Source organism: Silurus meridionalis, chromosome 10, assembly GCF_014805685.1.
Source record: "Silurus meridionalis isolate SWU-2019-XX chromosome 10, ASM1480568v1, whole genome shotgun sequence".
NCBI classification, from domain to species: Eukaryota; Metazoa; Chordata; class Actinopteri; order Siluriformes; family Siluridae; genus Silurus; species Silurus meridionalis.
The window spans coordinates 24530285-24554282 of record NC_060893.1 but is presented as its reverse complement, the minus strand read 5'-3'; the positions used below and the strand labels follow the sequence as shown (position 1 = coordinate 24554282).

General features: G+C 41.0%; 1 protein-coding gene across 1 annotated transcript in view; it reads right to left on the bottom strand.

The window, feature by feature from the left end:
* Positions 1 to 23998, bottom strand: part of fam135b (family with sequence similarity 135 member B) — a 75010-nt gene that overhangs the window by 14597 nt on the left and 36415 nt on the right. The window contains exons 6-16 of the mRNA XM_046859415.1: positions 20881 to 21054; positions 19709 to 19835; positions 11307 to 11460; positions 11077 to 11126; positions 9858 to 10007; positions 7811 to 7884; positions 5989 to 6143; positions 3846 to 5727; positions 3588 to 3754; positions 1811 to 1902; positions 1241 to 1338 (exon numbers count right to left, since the gene is read on the bottom strand). Coding sequence (XP_046715371.1) covers positions 1241 to 1338; positions 1811 to 1902; positions 3588 to 3754; positions 3846 to 5727; positions 5989 to 6143; positions 7811 to 7884; positions 9858 to 10007; positions 11077 to 11126; positions 11307 to 11460; positions 19709 to 19835; positions 20881 to 21054 — 3123 coding nt within the window. The remainder of the gene's footprint in view (positions 1 to 1240; positions 1339 to 1810; positions 1903 to 3587; positions 3755 to 3845; positions 5728 to 5988; positions 6144 to 7810; positions 7885 to 9857; positions 10008 to 11076; positions 11127 to 11306; positions 11461 to 19708; positions 19836 to 20880; positions 21055 to 23998) is intronic.

The following is a 23998-nucleotide window of genomic DNA, read 5'->3' as shown; positions in this document are numbered from 1 at the left end:
TCAATACTACTACTACCACCACTACTACCACCACTACTACCACTACTACTACAACTACTACTACCCCATCAATACCACTACCACCCCATCAAACCACTACCACAACCACAACCACTACTACCCCATCAATACCACTACTACTACTACCCCATCAATACTACTACTACCCCATCAATACCACCACCACTACCACTACCACTACTACTACTACAACCACTACTACCACCACCACCACCACTACCACTACCACTACTCACTACTACTACTACTACCCCATCAATACCACTACCACCACTACTACCACCACTACCACTACTACAACCCCATCACTACTACTACCACCACCACAACCACAACCACTACTACTACCCCATCAATACCACCACCACTACTACTACTACTCACCACTACCACTACCACTACCACTACTACTACCCCATCAATACCACTACCACCACCACCACCACCACCACTACCACTACTACCACCACTACCACCACCACCACCACTACTACCACCCCATCAATACCACCACCACTACTACTACCACTACTACCACCACCACTACTACCCCATCAATACTACTACCACCACCACAACCACTACTACCACCACTACTACCACTACTACTACAACTACTACTACTACTACTACCACTACCACTACCACTACTACTACCACCACTACTACCACTTCTACCCCTATCACTACTACTACTACTACTACTACTACTACCACCACCACTACCACCACTACTACCACTTCTACCCCTATCACTACTACTACTGCCACTACTACAACCCCATCACTACTACTACCACTACTCCCACCCCATCAATATTACTACCACCACTTCCACTACTTCTACCCCATTACTACTACTACTACAACTACCACTACTCACTACTACTACCCCAATTACTACAACCACAACCACTACTACTACTACCACTACTACTACCACAACTACTACCCTATTACTACTACTACCACCACTACTACCACTACTACCACCACCACTACCACCACTACTACTACCCCCATTACTACTACTACTACCCCCACAACCACGGCCCCTTTGACTACTACTACCACAACTACTACCCCTATTACTACTACTGCTACCACTTCTTCTACCCCTATCACTACTACTACTACTTCTACCACCCTATCCTGTGTGTTTGGTGCAAGTGTGTGTGTGTGTGTGTGTGTGTGTGTGTGTTTATGTGTGTGTTCACACCTGATTCTTCCCACAGTGAGATTGTAGAGCTGAATATGCTGAATGATCTCATCCAGCAGTCGATCTGTCATTGTGTCAAAATCTGCAAACGTGTCCGTCTGGGGAGAGAAGCAAGTGGTGTGTGTGTGTGTATAAAGAGAGAGAGAGAGCATTAGTGACAGTAGAGATGGTAGAGATGACAATGTCCCTTAATGTCTCTGTTCTCTGTTTCTACAATAATAGATTTATTTATATTATCATTGAATAAATGAAAGACATCCTGGTAAATGAGATTTGTGAAGCTGGAAAGCTGCTTCGTGAGAACATCCACTGTTGCAAAATGCTATAGAAGTAATATAATATTTAATTAAATTAAATGGTATTGAATGAGGCCAGCACATGTATCTTGTTTTGTAAAAATGCTCAAAATAGGTAAAATGTTGGTAATTAAGTATCTGGGCCATAGTTACACAAGCTGAAGTCAGAAAAATCTGACTGAATTTTAATCATCTAAGGCTAAGTGCTAATGAGTTTAATGTCCAGAATAAATCAATAGTCTAGAATAGATTTGTCTAGAGTGTGGATTATTACCTGGTTGCGTTCAGACATGAGGAAATCGAGCCTTGACCCTGGCAGGCCGAGTTCAATGAAGGTCTTCACTAAACGCAGGTCTGCGTTGTTCCCTGAAATAGAGATAATTCCAAAAATACTTCCATATTAGCAAAAGGTTTGACTCTATGCTAAGATCAGCTTTATATGAAGTGGTATCTAAAAGTTTCGAGACTCACTCTATTTACAAGAAAGTACATTATTTTTCTACATTTACACACTATCACCTTCAAAATAGTCTCCTTGCGCAGCAATACAGCACTCCCGGCATTCCTGCAACTTCTGGAATGTGTCCTGGAAATCTTTTTTCCAAAGCGTGTCAAGCACCTTCTGTGATTGGTGCTGGATCTCTGCAATGGTGTCAAAATGTTGACCTTAAGCTGGATCTTTATCTTTAAGTCTGCAGTAGCCAAATCTGGCATGTAGGCTGGGTGGGGCAGAGTTTCATGTTTTCTCTTTGTTTTAACTTTGTCTGTGATGATATCACAGATGTGGTAATGCACATGGACAATAGCACCAGTTAGCACTGTTAGTCTTAAAACCTTTTGATACCACCTCATACAGTTGCCACACCATCAAAAGTCCAATTTGATCTTTCATTGCTCCCACCAAAGTACCATGATCTCCAGGATAACTTTAGCAAGTAAAATGCTAAGGTTCGTCGTCCTCACTGGATTAAAGCAAGGCCAAAAAGTTGGTCCCGGGTGCTTCTCTACCTCTGGGTAAAATCTTATGACTTTTGGTCCTAAACAAAGACCAGGGTATTGTACATTCAAGAGTTAGGTTTTTTTTAGATTAAAAAAGACCAATAGCCACAGTTTCTCATGAACAAAGTTTTGTTGCTACAGCAGGCATGCATTTTTCCAGGACTTTTTTCTGCCCCACACATCACCTACAATATCAATAGAGTGCAACATAGTATTAAAAGAAAGCATTTATGACCTTTTGGTCATGAAATGTATGACCTTTTGGGCATGTTGTCAATATAGATGTCCATCTATATAGACCATTTTGATCCATATTTCGAAGCTTGAAGAACTCATACCAGGTATATCCTGCAGCTGCCTTTTTAACCAATCGAATGTGAAGTACTAAATTGTAGTGTAAAATATAGAATGTGAAAAAAATCTTCATTGAGGTTAGAATTTTCTCAACACTCCACAAATTTGTACTCTACAATGCATTGGCACTATTATAACTCTTTGGCTCACTATTTTGATCTGACTGCACTCAAGATGTATTGTTGCATCTCAGAAGATCCCTCAGGCAAGGAGACCACTTAACCCCCTCTACAGCTTGTTTTTGGTATTTCCAGTGACTAGGAAGATTACAATAAGCATTTATGGGTCTTATCTTAACTAATCCTAGACCTTAAACTCATTTAAAAAAAACATTCAGCAGGATTGCAGGGGAGGCCTGGGGAGGTCTGTTAGAAGCCCCCCTTTGGGGGATTAGGGTAATATCCAGTCATGTAATCCTACATGCTCTGGAAGAGGCAAGAGGCAGGTGCAAGTGCAATCATATTGAAAACTATGGCAGATATTTTGCATTATGGACATAAAACTGAGACAACCCTAATTCTGCACATAAAACCTTCCAGTAATGAGTCTTCTAATTAAACAAGGATAGTAAATGGCACTGCGGTTGTTACACGGGTGAGAAGTAAAAGAAAAATTTGTAAAACAGCTATGGAAAGTTTCATGGGACAAACATAGTATCCATCTATTTAGGATTAATCCAAGACAAAGCATTTACTTACCATCCAACCCATGGACGCACACTACCAGATGAATTCCATCCCCAAACTCCTCTTCGTCCTCTTCAGGTGGGAAGTATGGGTGGTCAGATGCGAGGAGAGGAAGATCGCTGTAAAGAGTCGCTCGGAATGCTAACTTCCCCAGGAACGCCTCTTTAGCCTTATAAAAACTAAAACAAACAAAAAGATGGATTGAATTCAAATTTGTTCACACAGTATCTTTAGAATATCTGGTTTGACCAAATTTGTGTTGGAACCTACTTTATCATTCTCTCACTAATTTCCTGCTCCGAACAGAGGGAGGAGGAAGAGGATGAGATGATTCCAAAAGACCCCAGTGGCTGATGGGTAATGGGAGAGTTGGCCTGACGGACAGAGAGGCCACTGACAGATGGTGAGTCACGAAGAACGGACGAAAAGGGAAGGCAAGTTGGTGCACATGAAACAGACAAATTAACCACCTCCACCACTTTCTTATTCATAAATGCCAAGCCTGAACTTGGCACCTGATAAGTCTTTGAATGTCCTTCCTTCCCCTTATGCTCTCGTCCATTGGTTGGAAGGTCCTTGATGTCATAAGGTGTACTGCTTTCTTGGCTGATCTGGTTTTCATAGTTTGGTACACTTGTGATATTCCCCAGTTCCCCATCCTCTCGCTCACTTAGTTGAATATCATGGAAACCAATGGCATCACAATCGTGAGTATCGAAATCATTTTCAGTACTCATATTTGAACCCTTGGGTTCGCAATATTTACTGTCACTATGCATGCTTGAAACCCCATCATGCAGCACACCAGTACATTCTTTTACATCATCAGTATCACTTGTTGCATTAGACATTTCTTTTGCAAACTTGTGAAAAAGTAATAGTTCTGAGATGTTACTTAACCCAGTGTCAGTTTCGATATCTTCAGTCTCCCGCTGTTTGAACAGAATCTCCTCAAACATCTGATCAGATACGTTCTGTTTGCTGTCCACATTGGCACATTCAGTTTTGTTTCTTATCTGACTACAAGCCTCCAGAACAACCTTCTCATGATCACTTGGGTCCTGGATTACATTATCATTATTGCTGTCAGGGCTGCTGATCTGTGGAGCAGAAGCAGATTTGGTGAGTGTGTTGAGTTGCCTTTGTTGTTCCTCATCCTCATCTTCATAAGGCAAAGAGCTAATTGAGCTTAAAGAGGCTTGGGTAGCACTGGGCAGGCTGCCATGGCTCTCAGTCTGAAGGCCCTCCAGGGAGTTACGGTGTACCCGTCGACGGCAGAAGTGCAAGGGGTCACGGCTTCCAGCAACCCCGGATCGAATGTCTAAGGGCCAGGCCACAGAACTGGGTTCACTTTCAATGCCAGAGTCAGAGATTACAGAGGAGGAACGTTTTATTATCTTTAACTTGCCCAGAAAGCCAGCTTTCGGAGGCGTTTCTGAAAAAGGGTGGTCCAGCGGCAGAATGTCGGCGTTGTGTGGAGGTGTCATTGACCGGTCTGTTATAGAAGAATTAGTCAACAGTGTATCAACGCTACCAGCATTCTTTGCTTGGGTAAGTGCAGGTGATTCTGTACAAGTGTCCTTCAAACCTCCCTTGCTGCTATGTTTCTCAGAGGTGTCTTGGATCTCTGAATTACTGCTTTGGGAATTTGCAGACGAATACATTGACATAACCGGGAGCATGAGATTGGTAGGTTTAATGCTTTTTGACTGAATGATCAGTACCGCATTCCCCTTGTATGGGTCAGAATCATTGGGTCTGACAGTTATGCACTTTAAAGCAGTCTGCTGTTCCGGCAGCTCTTTTTCTGTGGTGACCTCGCTCTCCTGATGACCGTCGGCACTCGATTCAACCTTGGGTCTGAACTTGGTTTCACTTGTTTCTATACATTCTGATCTATTCTGATCTAAAGAGCCAACTAGACTTTCTGACTCAACTGTATTTCCCTCTTTTTTAATGTCCTTCTCGCTTCCAATTAGAGTCATGTAGGTGGGTAGGTCCATTAAGTCTTCAGAGGTAGGATCCTTAGTGCTTATTGCTGGTGATTGAGGTCTCCTTTTGAATGGAGACATGGAATGATTCCGTGTTTCATCAAAATTGTTAGATTTTTGAATGTTTAAGCTTGCCTCCTCTGGCACATGAGGTTTATAATCTAAAAGGTAAAAAACAAGGACAAAAATTTTTAATGTGTAATTTGAGAAAATTGATTAAAAAATGAATTTTAAACGAGCCCTCAAGCTATATTTATACATGTAACATGTTCCAAGTACACAGAGGGAAAACATGATACACTACACCTGGTCAGAATTTAAAACACAAACTAAAGTGAGAGTCAATCCATAGAAAAGACAGATTAGCAACCACATATTTATGACACGGACATCTTTCAAATAGGGTGGACTTTCAGTTTTACCTAAACAGGGTGCATCCACGTATCGATCCTCAAAGATGATTGGAAGGCTGTTCCAATCACCGTCAATGTCGAGGCACTCGACCGGCAGAGGGGGCATAAGATTGAGATACTCTGAATTCCTCAAGTCCACAGCCACCTGAGCATGCCTACTGATCCTGAAATGAGGTAAAGATAGTTTTGTAGTGGGTTATAACTCAGTATGTGCCATAGTCCTTTTGATGGATATTAGATGTTCATCATATCAGCACTTGCATTCACATATAGAGCAAGTTCTTACACTGAAAGTACTTTGTCAGTGACCTTGGACACAATAACACTGAATGTGTCACTAGTGAGCATGACGTTCAAAAACAATAAATCCCTGGCAAAGGTGTAAAGAGTACAGGAAAATCATACAAGGTGGTATCAAAAGGTTCCAAGACTAACTTTGTAACACACCAACAGATGGCAGCCTTGTGCGATTATTACCTCTGCGATTTCATCATGGACTACAAGTTAGAACAAATGCAAATGTCAAATTCTGCATATAACTGGGGAAATCCGCCACAGAGACGTTTGACATGATTCGCCAAGTATATACAATGAGTCGTTTGAGGTGTTTTGAGTGTCAAGCGTGCTTCAAGAGCGGTAAAACACCACTGGAAGATGACGGGGGATCAGAAAGACCTTCAACCAGCTCAACCCCCGAAAACAATTGTAACAATTCGGCAACTTGTGCATGAGGATTGTCAAAGAACAATCCACAACATTGCTGTCATTGTCGGTGTGTCATAAGGAACAGTCCAGGCGATCCTTTCATGTGATTTGAACATGTGCCGGGTCGCTGCCAAGTTCGTCCCCAGGCTGCTGACCCAGGAGCAAAAGGAGCACCGCGTCAAAGTCTGCCGACGTCAACATACCATGGATGAGCTGTCCTTCATGTCAAGGATCATTACCGGTGACGAAACTTGGGTGTACAGGTATGACCCTGTGGCAAAGCAACAGTCTTCACAGTAGAAAAGCCAATCATCTTAATGACCGTAAAAGGCAAGGCAGGTCTGCAGCTCAACCAAGTGCATGCCCATAATTTTTTCGACATTTAATGTGCACCCAAAATTCATCCCCAAGGGCTGGACTGTCAATAGCGAGTTTTTAAAACCGTTAACTGCCAGGTTTTAAGGTGTCTGATATTCATTCAGCGAAAGCAACCGGATCTGTGGGAGCGCTAGTTTGGAAACTTTTTGATACCACCTTATACTTAAGTAAAAATATCGATACCTTACTGCAAAACCTACTCTATTACAAGTTAAGTATGATATGAAACTGATTTGAACATTACATTAGTATTTGACTCATATTGATCTACTCAAAGGTCTACTACACCATGCATTGATCGGTCAAAAAACTAAGTAGTAAAGCAACCTTTCAAAAACAGATCTTCAATTAACAAATAAAATGTCTGTATAATGTTACAAAGTAGAGAAAACTTTAGATGCAAATTTTCCTTTAGGTGAAGTAGATTCAATTAACCTGAATAGACAAACCATATCTAGTACCTTCAATTCCCTTTAGTTTTTTTTGCAATTTATTCTTCTGCACAATAAATAAGCCCCGAAATGTAATTAGTAACCGTCATTGTCAATTCAAATATAATGGAGTAAAAACGTTCATCTATTAAATCAGAAATGTAGTTGAGTAGAGAGTAAAAGTCACATATATTTAATACTGAATATAATTAGAAAGTTTGTACTGGAAACTCTGTATAAAATGTGTGTGAGAAATAGAATTCGATTCGATTTAAAAATTGTATAGTCATGAACAAAAAAAAATTCTTAGTGCTCACAGCTCCTCCAGAAAGGTGAGTGAAGACTCTTTGGGATGTTCAGTGAAGAAGTAGCCCTCAGAGAATCTTCTGACCTGCAGAGAAGGTCAATTTACAATCACATTGAACACTCCGCATGAGGGCAATAAAATGTTGGAGGGGTTTGACTTTATTCAACTTGTGTGGTTTTAGTAACAAATCTGGTTGGATATTTCATCGAAAAAATATGGTCTGGACTAAATTGGTATTAAACTTTCTTTCGGCTTCTCCCATTAGGGGTCGCCACAGCGGATCCTCCGCATGTTTGATTTGGCACGTTTTTATGCTGGATGCCCTTCCTAACGCAGCCCTCCCCATTTATCTGGGCTTGGGACCCGGCACTGGAAGTTGCTGGGGATGGTTCCCTGACCGGGGATCAAACCCGGGCCGCAGCAGTAAGAGCGCCGCATCCTAACTACTAGACCACCAGGGGACCTCTGGTCTAAATTGGTATTGATCTACTCAAAAAAAAAACAGAAGTAGTTGGAAACACACCATAATTTCCCAACACTTATGCTTATTGCCTCTGCAATATGCTTTCATAACTATTCTTCCTCCTTAGCCAGAGGGTTCACACTCTTTAATCGCCACACTTTTCAGCAATGGAGTAATTATTATGTTATCCAGGTTTCTTGGCTTGTCTTCAAATGGCCCTAAAATGATTACACTGACTATGAGATTTCCCAGGATATTATCCAAGGACCATTCTTTATTAAAATATTTCTCTCTTATAGCTGTACTTACTTTTATGGTCCGTATAACATTTTGTAATAATGATAACGAAAGGAAATTGTTCCCACTAAATTGTTCAATTTAATGTATCTACCTATTGAGGTTATAAACAGAGTTTACTCTGGGTACACCTTCAACATAAGCATGAGTAATGAAAGAAAGCAGCTTTATACTTGTCACATGTACTTTTATATTCCAGCAATGTTAGAAAGCTGGGGTCAGAGCAAAGGGCCAGCCACAATTAAAACACCCCTGGAGCATTTAATGGTTAAGGGCCTTGTTTAAGGGCCCCCCAAAAAACGGCTTTGCAATACTCATGTCAATGTCTCCATATCACTTGTACTGCAACTCTTTGGGCATTTTCAATACCATTTGGGTGGGATGTAGAACAGAAATGGAACTCGTAAACTTAATCTATTCTTTGGTCAGATTTTCTTTGGTCCACTGGTCAAAGTAGAAGTTAAAGTGTTGGACTTCTTATCAGAAGGTTGTAAGTTAAAATCCTAGCAAGACCAAGCTGCCACTGCTGGGCCCTAGGGCAAGGCCTTTAACTTTAAACTTAAGGGCCTCTGCCAAATGCTATAAATGTCATTATTTTCTGACAACAATTCTGCACTGATCCGACCCTCAATGGCCCACTTCGGCAGCTCACATAAACCAATCAGGCATAGCATTATAACATTTTAACATTATGAGCGGTGAAGTGAAGAACACTGATGATCTCTTCATCATAGCACCTGTTAGTGGGTAAGATATATTAGGCAGCAAGTGAACATTTACTCCTCAAAGATAATGTGTTAGAAGCAGGAAAAATGGACAGAGCATCTCCAAAACTGCAGCTCTTGCGGGCTGTTCCTGGTCTGCAGTGGTCAGTATCTATCAAAAGTGCTCCAAGGAAGGAACAGTCGTGAACCGGTGACAGGGTCGTGGGCGATCGCACATGGGAAACGAAGGCAGGAATGCTTTGTCAGTAAACGGGGGCCTACACAATATTAGGCAGGCGGTCATAATGTTATGCCTGATCGGTGTACATACACAATAATTCATGCCTCAAAATGACACACCATGTTTGATTCACTTCCCACGGTCTAGTCAAATTCAGAATTGGACTACTATCCAGGGATGCACCAGAAAGATCAAGTAGACAACTAATTGGCTATGAAACCACGTACGTAATATAATGCTCATCAATTACAACTCCCAAACTGGTATTCAAACTTTCTCCAGAGCACAAACGTACATATGAACAGAAGGAAGTACATATGAATATAAACCCCTTGCAAACAAGTTCACCCACCCTGAGCTTATGGTGCTCCTGGGCGAGGTAGCTGCGGACCTGGGGATTTGGAACAGCAGCCTCAATGAACTGAGCCCAAAGGGATGCAAGCCTGGAACACAGCTGAGACAAGTCACGAGAGATCTGCTCAGCTACCTTCTCATGACCATTCTGTAAATTCACAAACAGAGGAAGGGGAAAAAAGAATGTTAAATTATATGCAAGAAGACTAATTATTGAATTATTGAAAGACTGTAATGGCACTAATTATTGACACATTTTCCCTTTTCTCCCATTCAAGTGGACAATCATACATCTTGTAAATAGTTTATTGCAATTTCTTTTCATTTTCTGATATCAAATGGTAGAAACAGAAACTGTAGCTACACTATATGGACAAAAGGTCATAGACACCTGATCATAAGATTGCTATGTGCTTCTTAATGAATATCCTATTCCACATTTAGTCTTGATTTGTTCTTATAAGAAGCTCCACTCTTCTGGGAAGATGCTCCACTAGATATTTTGGAGATTCATTTAGACACATGGGTGTTAGTAGAGTCAGGTTGTGATGATGGTGAGGAGGCCGTCAGCATTCACATTCATCCCAAAGGTGTTAAATAGAGTTGGAGCTCTGAAGCAGGAGATCTTCCACCACTTTCAAACCAGATCTGAAGTTGGCTTTGTGGACAGTGGCATTATTATGCTGGAACAGGTTTGGGTCTCCTAGTTCAAGCGAAGAGATACTTTATTTATTAAGCAATACAGCGTTCTCTTCTTCTGCGTGAGCTTTGAGCTGGATCTTCATCTTTATCATCTGCCACTCATAACACTTCAAGCGAATCATTGCGGAATATATCGCCGTATGTCAAACGTATTCATTTTAAATATCCCTGTGGTAGATTTTCCCAGTTTCACGCAGAATTTCACGTTGAACAGCACCACATTTTTGATATCGCTTCGTATTGTAGTTTAGCATGATCCAGCTAAATGAAGCTACAAATTCAAACTGTAATGAAATCGAATTGGTTTTTGAACATGAATGGGGCTCAGGAAGCTTTTCAAAAGCTGCTCAATATATATATATATATTTTCTCTGCAGAGTTTTGCTGAACAAGATCTCTGAGGGCTTTATCTGGGCTTCCTTCCAGACTCTGTCAGTTTAAAATTGGGCATTTGATGCAGGACTTTTGCAGTTTGTATCACTTTGAAGCAATTCCCAATCGGGACTTTTCCGAACCTGTAAGTCGACGGTCCGATTGTCCAGCGTTTCCTCAACAGGCAGCTCTTCTGTAGAGAAAAAAAAGAGGCAATTAATCTGTAGATGGACCAAACACTCATCATACCCAAATTCACATGCTCTTATATGAATGTAAAATAAAAAATTTTAACATTGTTAGTCCTATTTAGTTTAATGTATTGTGTGGGATTGCTGGGCACTAAAACGTTGTGTGGAGGTTATTAGCGTACCTATTTTACAACGCTGCATCTGAGGATTGTCTTTCATCAGCATAGTTATGGAGAAGTGCAGTCCTTTATAAGCAGCCAGCAGGAGGCGACAGAGTGTCCTGTGCCACGTGTGAGCTCGCTGCAGGCAGTTCTCTGATGCCACGTAAAAACTGCCCTAAACACACACACGCACACACACACACACACACACACACACATGTAGACTGAAGGTCGGGTTTTACAATCTCCTGGTAAATTTCTGCCCTGTCATTTCCTTCAGGACAGAACACAGGCTTTAATAAAATCTTAAACAAATGTCTTCTGAGGAAGTCGAGCACATCAGGAATGCACAGCTTTTGAGAGACTGCTGATTGGCCAAACCAAGCAACAAGAATTTTTATGATAGAAAAAGTAAAAAAAAAAGAAAACTAGAAAACACATGCAACACTTTGATATTTCATGCATTTACTCGTTACTACTATGCAACAGAGACGATAGGAATTAATAGTGAAATGTAGGCAAGGAAGTATAAAGATTTCAGTGTGCATATAAAGCATGCATTAGTTTTAGGTTTATCAGCATATTAATTAAATGAAAACTCCAAAATCTGGGAACGCTATAAAAAAACAAACTAAAAGGTTGCCATTTGTATCGTTTTTAAAATAATTGCATCAATAACAACCGATTTGTTTATATACAATTATTAGTAGATGTTCTATAATTTTATTATATAAAAAGAGACTGGTTTCTCTTCGCTGAACTGTGTCTCGAGCGCATTCTCTCAGCACCGCTGCTGCTACGTGAATATGACGTATCGCAACACTACGGAGACGGAGGCATGTCCTAAGGGTCACGCATAATACAGATTAACATGGCAGAAGTAGAGCTGCAATTTCCTGCAGACACAACAGGAAAAGAATGTGGTTTTATGAAATATCTGCATCATATTGAATAGCAAAACATCAGATTTTGAATTGAATGGAAATTGGTTCGCAATAGGGTGGAATCGCATCGCATCACTTTGGTAGCTGCTTCATATGTATCTTTAATGTAGCGTATCATCGGCTATGCATCGAGACACGAATCGTATCAGCCTCAGTTATCGCCTTAATCGCCAGTTTGTTTCTGAGTCTGGTACACAATATTTGGACAAAAGTATTCGAATGCATGACATTTAAAACCGTATGTGGTTCTTTCCCAAAATTTACCACAAAGTCATGACATTTTCTCTAAACTAGGAGACCTAAACCTGCTCCAGCATGACGAAGCCCATGTTCACAAAGCCAGCTCCTTGAAGATCTGCTTTAAATGATTTGAAAAAGGTGGAAAATCTCCTGTTAATTTATAGAGCTCCAACAAGCTCTAATGAACACCTTTGCGATGAATGTGAACGCTGACTGCCCCCCAGGCCTCCTCACCCTCTCACCTACATCAGTTTAATAACACCCTTGTGGTGAATGAATCTCCACAAATTTTCACAAAAGTCTAGTGGAACATCTTCCCAGAAAAGTGTCAGGTGTCTATTTTCAACATAGTGGTGTAAATGATCATTTTTACAGTTCGAGGGCCCTGTTTTGGACATTTGAGATGTTTTGCTAACTACTAAACACTTATTACACTTTCTCATCAGTGTATCTTCAGCCTTCGTAGATTGTTAGTAAACCATCTCGTTCTGTCATTCTCCCGTTTCCTTTCTTTGCTGTTCGCCCAGCAGCTGTGATCACATTCTAGCCTGAAGCTCGACAATTACGAGAAGATCAAACGTCGAGGAGAGCACTAGACTCAGCAAGTTTACAGCAGTTAAAACCAGGAACGTGTGTACGTGGCACTCCCTTTCAGGGTATCCTCCAGACTTCCTGGTGACAGGAAAAAAAAATGCACACACATACCTGTTGTCACCTGGTAAACACACTAACATGCGCAAACATCTAATTCCCAGATGTTGATGAAACATGGATGATGGGACGAAAGGATTTGGAGCCAGCAGTAAATACAGCACATTTCAGCAAAAACGGTGGGAGGGGAGACGAATGCGTCTCGCATATGTTTCTGCTTGTCCATCAGCATCTCTTTGTACAAATAGTTGCATAGTAACATACGTGGATTAAACAATTTCCACGAAAATAAGTTTCGAGACTAATGGTATAATTAATGCTATTCTGACCACGTTTGTTTCCACGTCTGCGTATTTCATAACGCAAGGAAAGAGAGCAAACCTGCCACAAAGACGTTTGACACGACACGTTTGGCTTACGGCGATGCTGCACCGAGTCGTTCGAAGTGTTTAAATGCGACAGAGGGCTTCAAGTGCGGAGGAACATCACTGGAAGACGATAAGTTCGCCAACTTGTGCATGATGTTCAGCAGAGAATGATCCAAGATGAAGATCCAGCTCAACGGTCTCCGTCCTGAGAACATTGTAGGTGCTTGACATGCTGTAAAAAGAATACTTCCAGGACACATTCCAGAAGTGGTAGGAACGATGGGAGCGCCGTATTGCTATTTGAAAGGTGATAGTGAGAAAACGTACATAAACAATGTACTTACTTGTAAACTGAGCTAGTCTCGAAACTCTTTGGTACCCCCTCATATGTGAAAGGTTTTGCTTAGCAGCGTAAAAACAAATGCAGTTGGTTTGGATTCATATACTTGCTCAAGTGAAGCAAAATCACCACAAATGGCTGTGTGCAGTTTCGGTGCTGGGATTAAACTTGGGCAAGAGTTTAACGAAGGGTCTTCGATCGTGTTCGGGTCCACGAAGAGAGGCTTCGTGATTGTCTGGAAACACGTGTTGTGTTGGGGTTGAGGGTTAAGGTTTAGGCTTCAGTTGTGTTTTTTGGACTTGGGATTTGGATTGAGGGTTTATGATTACAGGGTTTTACAGTTGAGGGTTTAGGCTTTGGGTCCATTGTTGAGAAATGAAGACTGAGGTTGTAGGGTGGTGGTGTAGTGTTAGTGGTCTTAATTTTGAGTATAGGGATTCGGCTTGGGATTTGGTGTTGAGGGTTAAGGCTTGGGGTTGAGGGCATAAGAAAGAAGTTTGTGGTTGAAGGGTTATAATTATGGTTACACTCTAAATGTGTAGAGTTGAGTTTGAGTTGAGGTTACAGTTTAGGGTTCAGGGCTTGGATTAGGTTGGTGTAAGTTTGGGTTAACTTTAATGTTAAGGTCGAGTTTTAAAGGTTGGTTTCAAATTGTGCTAAATGTAAGAATTTAGTTTAAAAGTATTATTTTAAAGGTTGAGGGTTGATCATGTATGCGTACGATTGGGATTGGGTTAAGATCTAGGGTTCTGTGGAAGCATTTGAAGGGTATGAGTTCAAATCCCAGCCTTGGTTCAAATCTGCCACTTCTGGGACCCTGAGCAAGGCCCCTAACCCTATAGCTGCTCAGGTGTATAAATGAGGTAAATGTAAGTGACTCTGAATAAGGGCATCTGCCAAATGCAATAAATGTAAAAGTCTTCTATTGAAGCGTTGGACTTTGGATTAAAAGATCATGAGCTGAAATCCCAGCACAACCAACCTGGGCCCTTGGGTGAGACTCTTAACTCTTAACTACTAAGTATTTAAATAAAATAAATGTATGTAGCTTGGGTTAAGAGTGTTCCCCTAATGCAAATGTATGAGGTTTTGTTTAAGGAAATTGAGTTGAAGGCTAAGATTAGTTTTATGGTTTAAGGTTAAGGCTTTGTTTTAGCTTTAGGTTTGTTTCCTAAGAAATATGTTTGGGGATCGTATGTCTGTTTTATTATATAAATGTCTTCTTTTTGCACAATCTTGTACTTTCTTTCCAGTAGGGTATCACCTCCGTGTCCAGTAGGGGGCCATGGAATTCGCTTACTGTGTCCTTGGACTGAATCTTACATTCCTCCATGATGTACTCCACACCATGCCTGTTCACACCATGCTTCTGGCTCTCAGCCCTCAGCGTATGTCTGCATGTTTGTTTTTACAGAGACATAAATGCATGTACGTCAGCGTTTCTGTGCCTCCCATAGCATGTGTTCTCGCGGGAGTATTTTGTAATTGACCTGTAAAACGGTAAAAACTCATCAAGTTGTGTGCGGAATAGTCGCCTGCTGAGAGGCTGGAACAGTCTCCAAGTTCTTCGCAAGTTTTTTTGTTTATTGCTATAATATAGGCAGAAATAACGGCAATATAGTGATACGCTTTCTATGTGAAAAACATGTATCCATGGCAATAAACTAACCAAAGTCCACATTTGATGTCATAAAAACACATCTGTAATATCTTTTAACTAACATCAATCATATATTTCACCCAAAACATCTCATCTTGGCTTGAAAACACATTCGGGTTACTTTTCTTTTCTTTAAAGATGGACATACAGTACAACAAATGGCCTGTACCATTATGCCTCAAAAGTCCTTTTGAACATCTTATTCCAGATTGAGTCTTTCTCTGATGTTATAAATAACTCCACTAGCAAGATTGGCTTTTGTCCATGTAGGTTTCATCTGGGTTTTCTGGTTTCCTCTAAAAAGAAAACATGCCAGCAGGAGGATCAGCTACAATAAATTGCCCCAAATGTCTCATGTGTCATGAGTTAGACTAGTGTCCCATACATTCCACCCTCATTCCCAGTGTTCCCATGCAAAACTCCAGATCCACCACAACTCTGACCAGTATCAGCGTGCTGCCTGAGAATGACCTACATAATATTTACTCGCTAGTGGTCATCTTGCTCCAAAAAACATCTTGTCTTAATTTGAAAGGCCACATTTCGATCACTTTTTATCATTTAGCTACAAAAGATTCCCCCTGGTGGTCTAGTGCTTAGGCTGCGGCGCTCTCATCTGGTTTTATCTGGGTTTTCTGGTTTCCTCCCACCCCCGGAAAACAGGCCAGTAGGTGGACCAGCTACAATAAATTGCCCCCTAAATAGGTCTATGAATGTGTGTATGTGTGTTTGTGTATTCCACCCTCATTCTCAGTGTTCCTATGCAAAGCTCCAGATCTACCAGAACTCTATCCAGCATACAGAAACAGCAAGAAAGAAAAAAAAACAAGAAAGGAAGAAATGGTGTCTTACTCATAGCTAGCAACTATTACACACACTGACACCTGCTCTGTCACCACTCTCTGTGTGTTATAAGGGGAAAGCAATGGACAGAGAGATGGATGGAGGACAGACGCAAATAGAGATGTGGAACGAAGCTTGCTCAGTGGGTTTCTCCTGCAGCTATGAGATCGTTAAAGTTGTGCTCGTTACACTGATCAAACGGTGGGCACTCTGCATACGTGCACACACATACGTGCGCACACACACACACACACACAAGAAACCCTGTGCTTATTAAAGTATTCTGCAGGGGGGTGTTAACAGGAACCATGCTGCGACGTAAGGGACCTCTTTAAACATTTACTGCGTAAATGGAACCTGCCTTGAGGAACCATAACTATCCAGCAGGGGGGGGCGGAGAGACGTGCTGTCCAATTAATCAGCCCTGTCATTTAGTCTCAGGTGAAAAAAAATTTTTAATTAGTGATTCTTTTGGTATTTATTTAGCTATTCTTCCTGCTAAATAGACTCAGGCATATTGCTAGTACATGTGGTCCATGATTTACAATAGAGATGCGTCACATCGTACCTTAAAAATATCGTAGGTTGAAACATGGATGAAACCTAGCCTACTCAGGAGCAAAAAATGGCCATCAGTGTGAAGTGTAATTCTGGGACTACTTGTACTGGGCAAAGAGCTAATTCTACATAATTAGAATATCTCCTCCATTGATTACACACTATTTTCCCAAAATAATTGGGTCATCTGGTCATAGGTTTGGTATGTGATTTTTGAGCATTGCATTCCACATTTAGTCCCAATTTTCTCTTTTAATTCCCTCCACTCTTCTCTGAAGATGTTCCACTAGATTTTGGAGTGTGATTATGGATATTTGTGTTCATCAGCCACAGGGGTGTTATGAAAGGCAGGTACTGATGTAGGTGAGGAGACCTGGAATGCAGTCAGCATTCACATTCATCCCAAAGGTGTTCAGTAGGGATGAGATCAGAGCTCTCTAGCAGGAGATCTTTCTCTCCAAAGCATGTAAATCAGATCTTCAAGGAGCTCACTTTGTGCACAGGGGCATCGCCATGCTGGAACAGGTTTGGGTTTCCAAGTTCAAGTGAATGCAAAATGTTATTATAGCGCTATCTAAAGGCGTCCTGTACAATTGAGCGCATCCGGCTTTGTGGTAACAGTTTGGAAAAGAACTACATATAGCAGGAAAGGTCAGGTTTCCCATTTATTATTCTGTTTTCAAATCAGTCCTAATTCTTAACTGTGACTCACCTGGGTCTTCTTTGACTTAATTAGATGTGGGTTTAGCAAGCTAGCAGCTCATTTTAGCCCTTTGTACTAAGTAACACAACGATATTGGCACTTCCTGTTCTCATGTACCACTTTCTACTGAATGAGATGCTGGGAAATTCAATATAAACCTACAATAAAAATTGGAAGGTACCTCAGTGAGTACAGGTTTACAGTTTCCTGCTCCAAACATCAGGTTCTCTCTCTTTTTTTTCTTTTTCACACACAGTGCCAAAACATGGAGGAATTTCCTATTATTTCAGCTTCCTGTCTAATAAAATCAGGCACATTGCTAATACTAGACATAGTGCTAATTCTACAAAACGTGAAAAGTGAGGCAGTGTGTTGTATCGTACCGTGACTCTACCTGGCAACATTTGTATACTCATTTTTAATGAGTTGTAAAATTCAATAATGTTTTTAATTTAATCCCAATTCTCAATTGTAATAAATTAGATTTAATTACATGGTGCATCAGATGTGCGCTTAGCAATTCGCAAGATGGCAACCAATCTCAAGTAATTGGTACTGAGTAACACAGCGGTATTGAAATAAACGTAAACATCTAACCGTGTATTTCTCAGTAATATAGTTCATGTTGTTGTGCGCTTAGCATTCTGTAAGCTAATTTTAGACCGGAATCTCAGGTACTTGGTTCTAAGTCAAGAGCGATTTTGATACTAAATTCTGCCAAATGTCTGCGAAACAATTTCCTGTTCTCATATATGATGAGATGTCAGAAAACTCTTGCATTAATATAAAACTTCAAGAGGCACAGGAGGAAACCAAACAGCAGGTTCTCATTATAATGGAGGGATTCTTTGTTGTTTGTCCTTCCTGCTTAATAGACTCCAGCGCATTGCTAACACTAGGCACTGAGCTAATTCTACAAACCCTGTGAATAGCGAGGTATAGTCTTGTACATTGATTTTACCCGGCGACATTTCTGACTCGAATTTGAGTAAATTTTTTTCTTATCGTGAGCGGCATCATGTTTTTCAATTCAGTTTCAATTCATGTACAAGCATCATTACAAATCCATGTTAGTTCATTTCCAGTTTAGGAGGCATGTTTATATTTGGTACAGTAAAAACTGAGACATGAATGTGCATGTAGAGGCGTGTATTTAATACTCTGGGGTGAGTCAGTAGCTAGCAGGATGGGAGCTAAACCCTACATCTCCACAACACACACACACACACACACACACACACACACACAGTGTCTGGATCAGGATTATTGAGTTGGGATGTGCTAAAGCAGAAGGTTAATTGGACTTTAATAAGAGCTCTGTGCGAGAGAGCAACTCATTTCCCCAGTGATATCGCCGGCTTCATTCGCCCTTAATCTCCTCTTTCCTGCACTCTTTCTTTCTCTCTTTCTTACACAGTTCAAAACCTTTAATTGTCCATGCTATGCAGTTTTTCCGCGGTTATTATGTGAAAGTTGCGCCAAAAGTTCTAAAAATGAACCTGAATACAATACGCTACGTTTTTACAAAACACATACAACGCTAGCAAACGTTTCATGAAAAATAAAGCTATGATTCAGCTTTTAAACACAAGAATTTGCATTTGATGACCAGGATAGTTGTTTTTTCGACATTTATTATTTGAATTTCGTCATAAGTATTTGACATACTATGAGTACAAACTTTGGACATTAGCTTCTTAAAATGTCTAGTGTGGAGGTGGTAGCTAAGTGGTTAAGGTATTGGACTTTGGATCCAAAAGTCATAAGTTTAAAACCCCAAGCTGCCACTCCTGGGCCCCTGAGCAAGGCCCTTAACCCTATAGCTGCTTAGTTGTATAAAGAAGATAAATGTAACTCACTCTGGGTAAGGGCGTCTGCCAAATATCGTAAATGAAAATCTCTAGACCCAACTGTGTTTTTCTTACCTAATTATATGGTTCATCAGATGTGTGCTTAGCAATTTTAGCTAATAATCTCAAGCACTAAGTTGCAAGTAACATTAACATTGAATGCTGCAAAATGTCTGTGAAACAAGTTTCTGTTCTCATCTACATGAAAAAGTACTGTAGGAAAGTACATGCTTTAATATAAACCAGTGATAGAAACAGGAAGGTACCTCTGTAAGTATAGGTCTACAGTATCCTGCTCCAAACATCAGGTTCTCCACTGACATCATAGGAGGTGGACCCTCACTGTCTGGAGATCCCTTCCCCAGCCATGGCCCCTTACTGCTGCGTGCAAAACTACAAAAAGAGCCAGCAGAGCAAGAAAAAAGTTCAATGGCTCCTCTTGAGGCCGACCGATCGTCTCGTGTGTAATCAGATAAATGGATGATGGAGCTGTAACTGAGGAGCATCGACACCGAGGTTTAACACAGTGACGTGTCAAAGAGTTGGAGTTGTTTTGCTGCATTGCGGCATTAAGGCAGTTGTCTGGTGAGAAACACCACCAAGCCACTCTGTTTTTAATGGAGGATCTAATGGCCACATCCACTTTGGCTTGTCAAGTGTCAGTTCACTCACTCAGGGAAACATTTTCAGTCAAAGAGACAGTGTTATAAGTCATTTCCACTTCTCCTGCTTCTTAAAAAGATTGGAAAAGGTATAGGAGAGGGTACCTCAGCATTGCTATGATTATATGGGAGAAGGACAGGGCAGGAACATCTAATCATTATTGTGATTAATTATGTGAGAATTTAATAGTGGGGTTACCTGATTAGTATTGTGATTAGCTTAGAGACAAGAGAGGGTGGAGTTAACCAATCATTACTGTGATTAGCTGGAACAGAAGGTGGAAGTAGCTGGAAGTAGGTAAGAGCGGGGCTACCTGATCAATAGTGTGACTAGCTGGAAGTAGGTAAGGGTGGGACTACCTGATCAGTATTGTGACTAGCTGGGAGAAGATGAGGGTGGGGCTACCTGATCAATATTGTAACTAGCTAGAAGTAGGTAAGGGCGGGGCTACCTGATCAATATTGTAACTAACTGGTAGAAGATGAGGGTGAGGCTACCTGATCAGTATTGTAACTAGCTGAAAGTAGGTAGGAGCGGGGCTACCTGATCAATATTGTGACTAGCTGGAAGAAGATGTGGGTGGGGCTACCTGATCAATGTCATGGCTAACTGGTTGAAGATAAGGGGCGGGGCTACTGGATCAATGTCATGGCTAACCGGTAGAAGATGAGGGCGGGGCTACCGGATCAATGTCATGGCTAACTGGGAGAAGATGAGGCCAGGGCTACCTGATCAAAATCATGGCTAACTGGTAGATGATGAGGGCGGGGGCTACCTGATTAGTGGTTGGTGTAGAGCCACCAAAGAGGCGTGGATGGTGATGGAGATGACAGACAGGTGGAAGTAGTCGAACATGACGGGAAGGTGGTGGTGCAGGCCACTGCGGGGGTGGAAATGAAGACCCAGAGTCCTACTGCTGATCACTGGCACTGAAGAGACATCAGCCAACCTAAACACACACACAAACACTTTTTCACATACTGTATATAATGGGTATAAATGATAATAACTCACAGATACTTTGCAACCTGTACATCATGATATTTCACTCTCAAAAATCTCAATCTAAAATAATTTAATCCATAACACTTTTACAGCACGTTATTATAGTATTTAAACATACATATCCTCAGGCCTTGTGCTTCCACCTGTTCCCCCTGGTGTGCACCACATTACTGTTTCAGGGTTATAGGTCTCCCCTTTTTCATTATTGGGAGCCTCCTGTATTTCCCAGGGTTCCTACACATGTTTCATTTCAAAATTCCATTCCTTTTAAATATGCAGGCTTTCGTATAGATTTCTAAGATCATTTTTAACATCGGAAATAATGACTTCACATTCTATTACGCTTTAAATTACAATTTTCTGATGTACGTCCAAAAAAAGCACAATGTTAATCATTTATACATTAAATTTTTAATCATTCAATCCCACAGCAACAGAAAATTGTTCATGTGCAATTCAAAACTACAGTCCATTAACAGAACATCTTTTCACAATGTTTTCTTTTTTCTCTACATTTTAACCTTCCGTACACACTGAGATGGTGTTTTTAGCCAATGCCGCAGGTCAAGTAAATGAGACATATACTTTTTTTCTCTAAAAGAAAAAATCGTGTAAGACAGATAATAGGAGAGATGTGATGAGACTCCCTCACCCCAGAGTCACACATGAAGGTGGAAACTTAATCGTTTAGGGTTGTTTTGGAGAAGCGAACGTTTCGGAAAGTAAAAGGAATCGTAAAAATTGTAATGTTTCAAGATTCATCATCGCACTCTTGATGTCACCCAAACGAGGATGAGGTTCCCCTTTTGAGTCTGGTTCCTCTCAAGGGTTTTTTCTTCTTCATAACATCTAAAGGAGTTTTTACTTCCTTTGGTCGCTCCAGGCTGCTCATCAGGGATAAACATTTTGCAACAAAATTAAATTGTAAGTTCTGTGAAGCTACTTTGAGAAAATGTCCATTGTGAAAAGCGCTATAGAAATAAACTTTGACCAACATGGTTCCCATTCCATACTTTACTATACACCATGCAAATCCGTCTGGACTCATTAGAACCGACTTCACCGTACAACAAGACGATGAGTCGAAGCGTACGTCTGAACTCTGTGTTATTTAGAGATAAATCAGTCATTAAGTCAAGTCAAGTTTATGTCTATTGCGCTTTTCACAACGTACATTGTCTCAAAGCAGCTTTACAGAATTTAACAGTGAAGGTGAACAATGTGTGTGTATCCCTAATGAGCAGCCATGGAGACTGTGGCAAGGAAAAACTCCCTTAGATGTTATGAGGAAGAAACCTTGAGGAAAACCAGACTCAAAAGGGAATCCATCCTCATTTGGGTGACATCAAGAGTTTGATTATAGTCTTTAAACACTACAGAACACTGGAGAGTGAGAACTAACATGAGCACTGGAGTGTAAGATTATGAGTAATGTTCTTTCTACAGTCTTGAGATTATGGAACCAGGATCTACTGGGAAACTCATAAAATAGCTCAACATTTGTGATCGTTTGCTATCAATAGTGATGTCTATCATGAAACGACCTGCCCAGTCACCGCACCTAAATCCTATTGAACCGCTCTGGGATGAACAAGAAATCTCCATCTATTGAAGAACATCTTTGGCGAGTTTTACAAGGCAAAGTATTTCAGCGGAATGTTTAGAGAAACAAATTGTCCGAAATTGTGCAAATTGTGTGTGAAGCTGTTCTTCATGCTAAGGGAGGATCTTTCACTGAAAATAAAGTGAAACACTTTGTTTAGATTCGATTTTTCTTAATTTGTTCGCACAAATAAAATTTTTATACTGATGTTTTTTTTGCATGGAAACAAAAGGAACATGCGCACGTCTCTCAAAAACCATAAAACACAGTATTTCCACATGTTTCTTTCCCATGCAGTGTTTATGCATTACAGCTTCTGATTAGTGTGTATTTTAAGGTCGAATCAAACCACCTGCGCCAAAAAACCACCTGAATGATCGGTTCGTGCACCTAACAGCTCCGTCTCGTATTTAATCCCCTCTCGGCTTCGCAGCGCTGAATCAGACGTGTCCGCGCTACTGATTAGGCGATTAAACGTGCAATCGATAGCGTATTCGTGGGATTACAGATGTCTCACAGACGTTCCTCAAAGCGTTCGGTTTAAATTAGCGTCTGTTTGCGGAGACAAATGCAGGCCTGCTTTTAGTACATCGTTAGCAAAAGATTGGAGATAATAGCAGCAGCGTCGCTGCTCTGTGAAATGTTTACAGGGTGTGTTTTTTTTGGTGGAAGTGAACGCAGATGTAGCCGCGGGACAAAAAAAACCCCAAAAAAACAAGCTGCTGTTTCAGCGCTTTCTCGATGCTGGAGTGTAAAACGATCACAGCTCACGTTTTATCCGACACGTGGCCCAATTTGTGGTCTGTCTGAACTGATAAAACTGTGTGTTAAACCGTTTAATAGGCGCCCATCTGTGACTGCTCAAACCACAACCGATCACCTTTCTCTGTGCGTGTGTGTGTGTGTGTGTGTGTGTGAGCGAGAGAGAGAGAGAGAGAGAGAGAGAGAGAGAGAGAGAGAGAGAGAGAGTGGAAATGCAATAGAGAGAAAGAAAGAGAATACAAAAGAGGGGGGATAGAAGAGTGAATGGAAAGAGGGAGAAAGAGTTAGAGGAAGAGAATGAGTGAGAGAGAGAGAGAGAGAGAGAGAGAGAGAGAAAGAGAGAAAGAAAGAGAGAGACAGAGACAGAGAGAAAGAGTAATAAATACACGTGTGTGTGTGTGTGTGTGTGTGTGTGTGTGTGTGTGTGTGTGTGTGTGTGTGTGTTTCTTTGTGATTTTCTAGACATTGTGCACGTTTGCAAAATTAGCTGTGACTATAAAATAGCCCAGTTCATTCACTTACC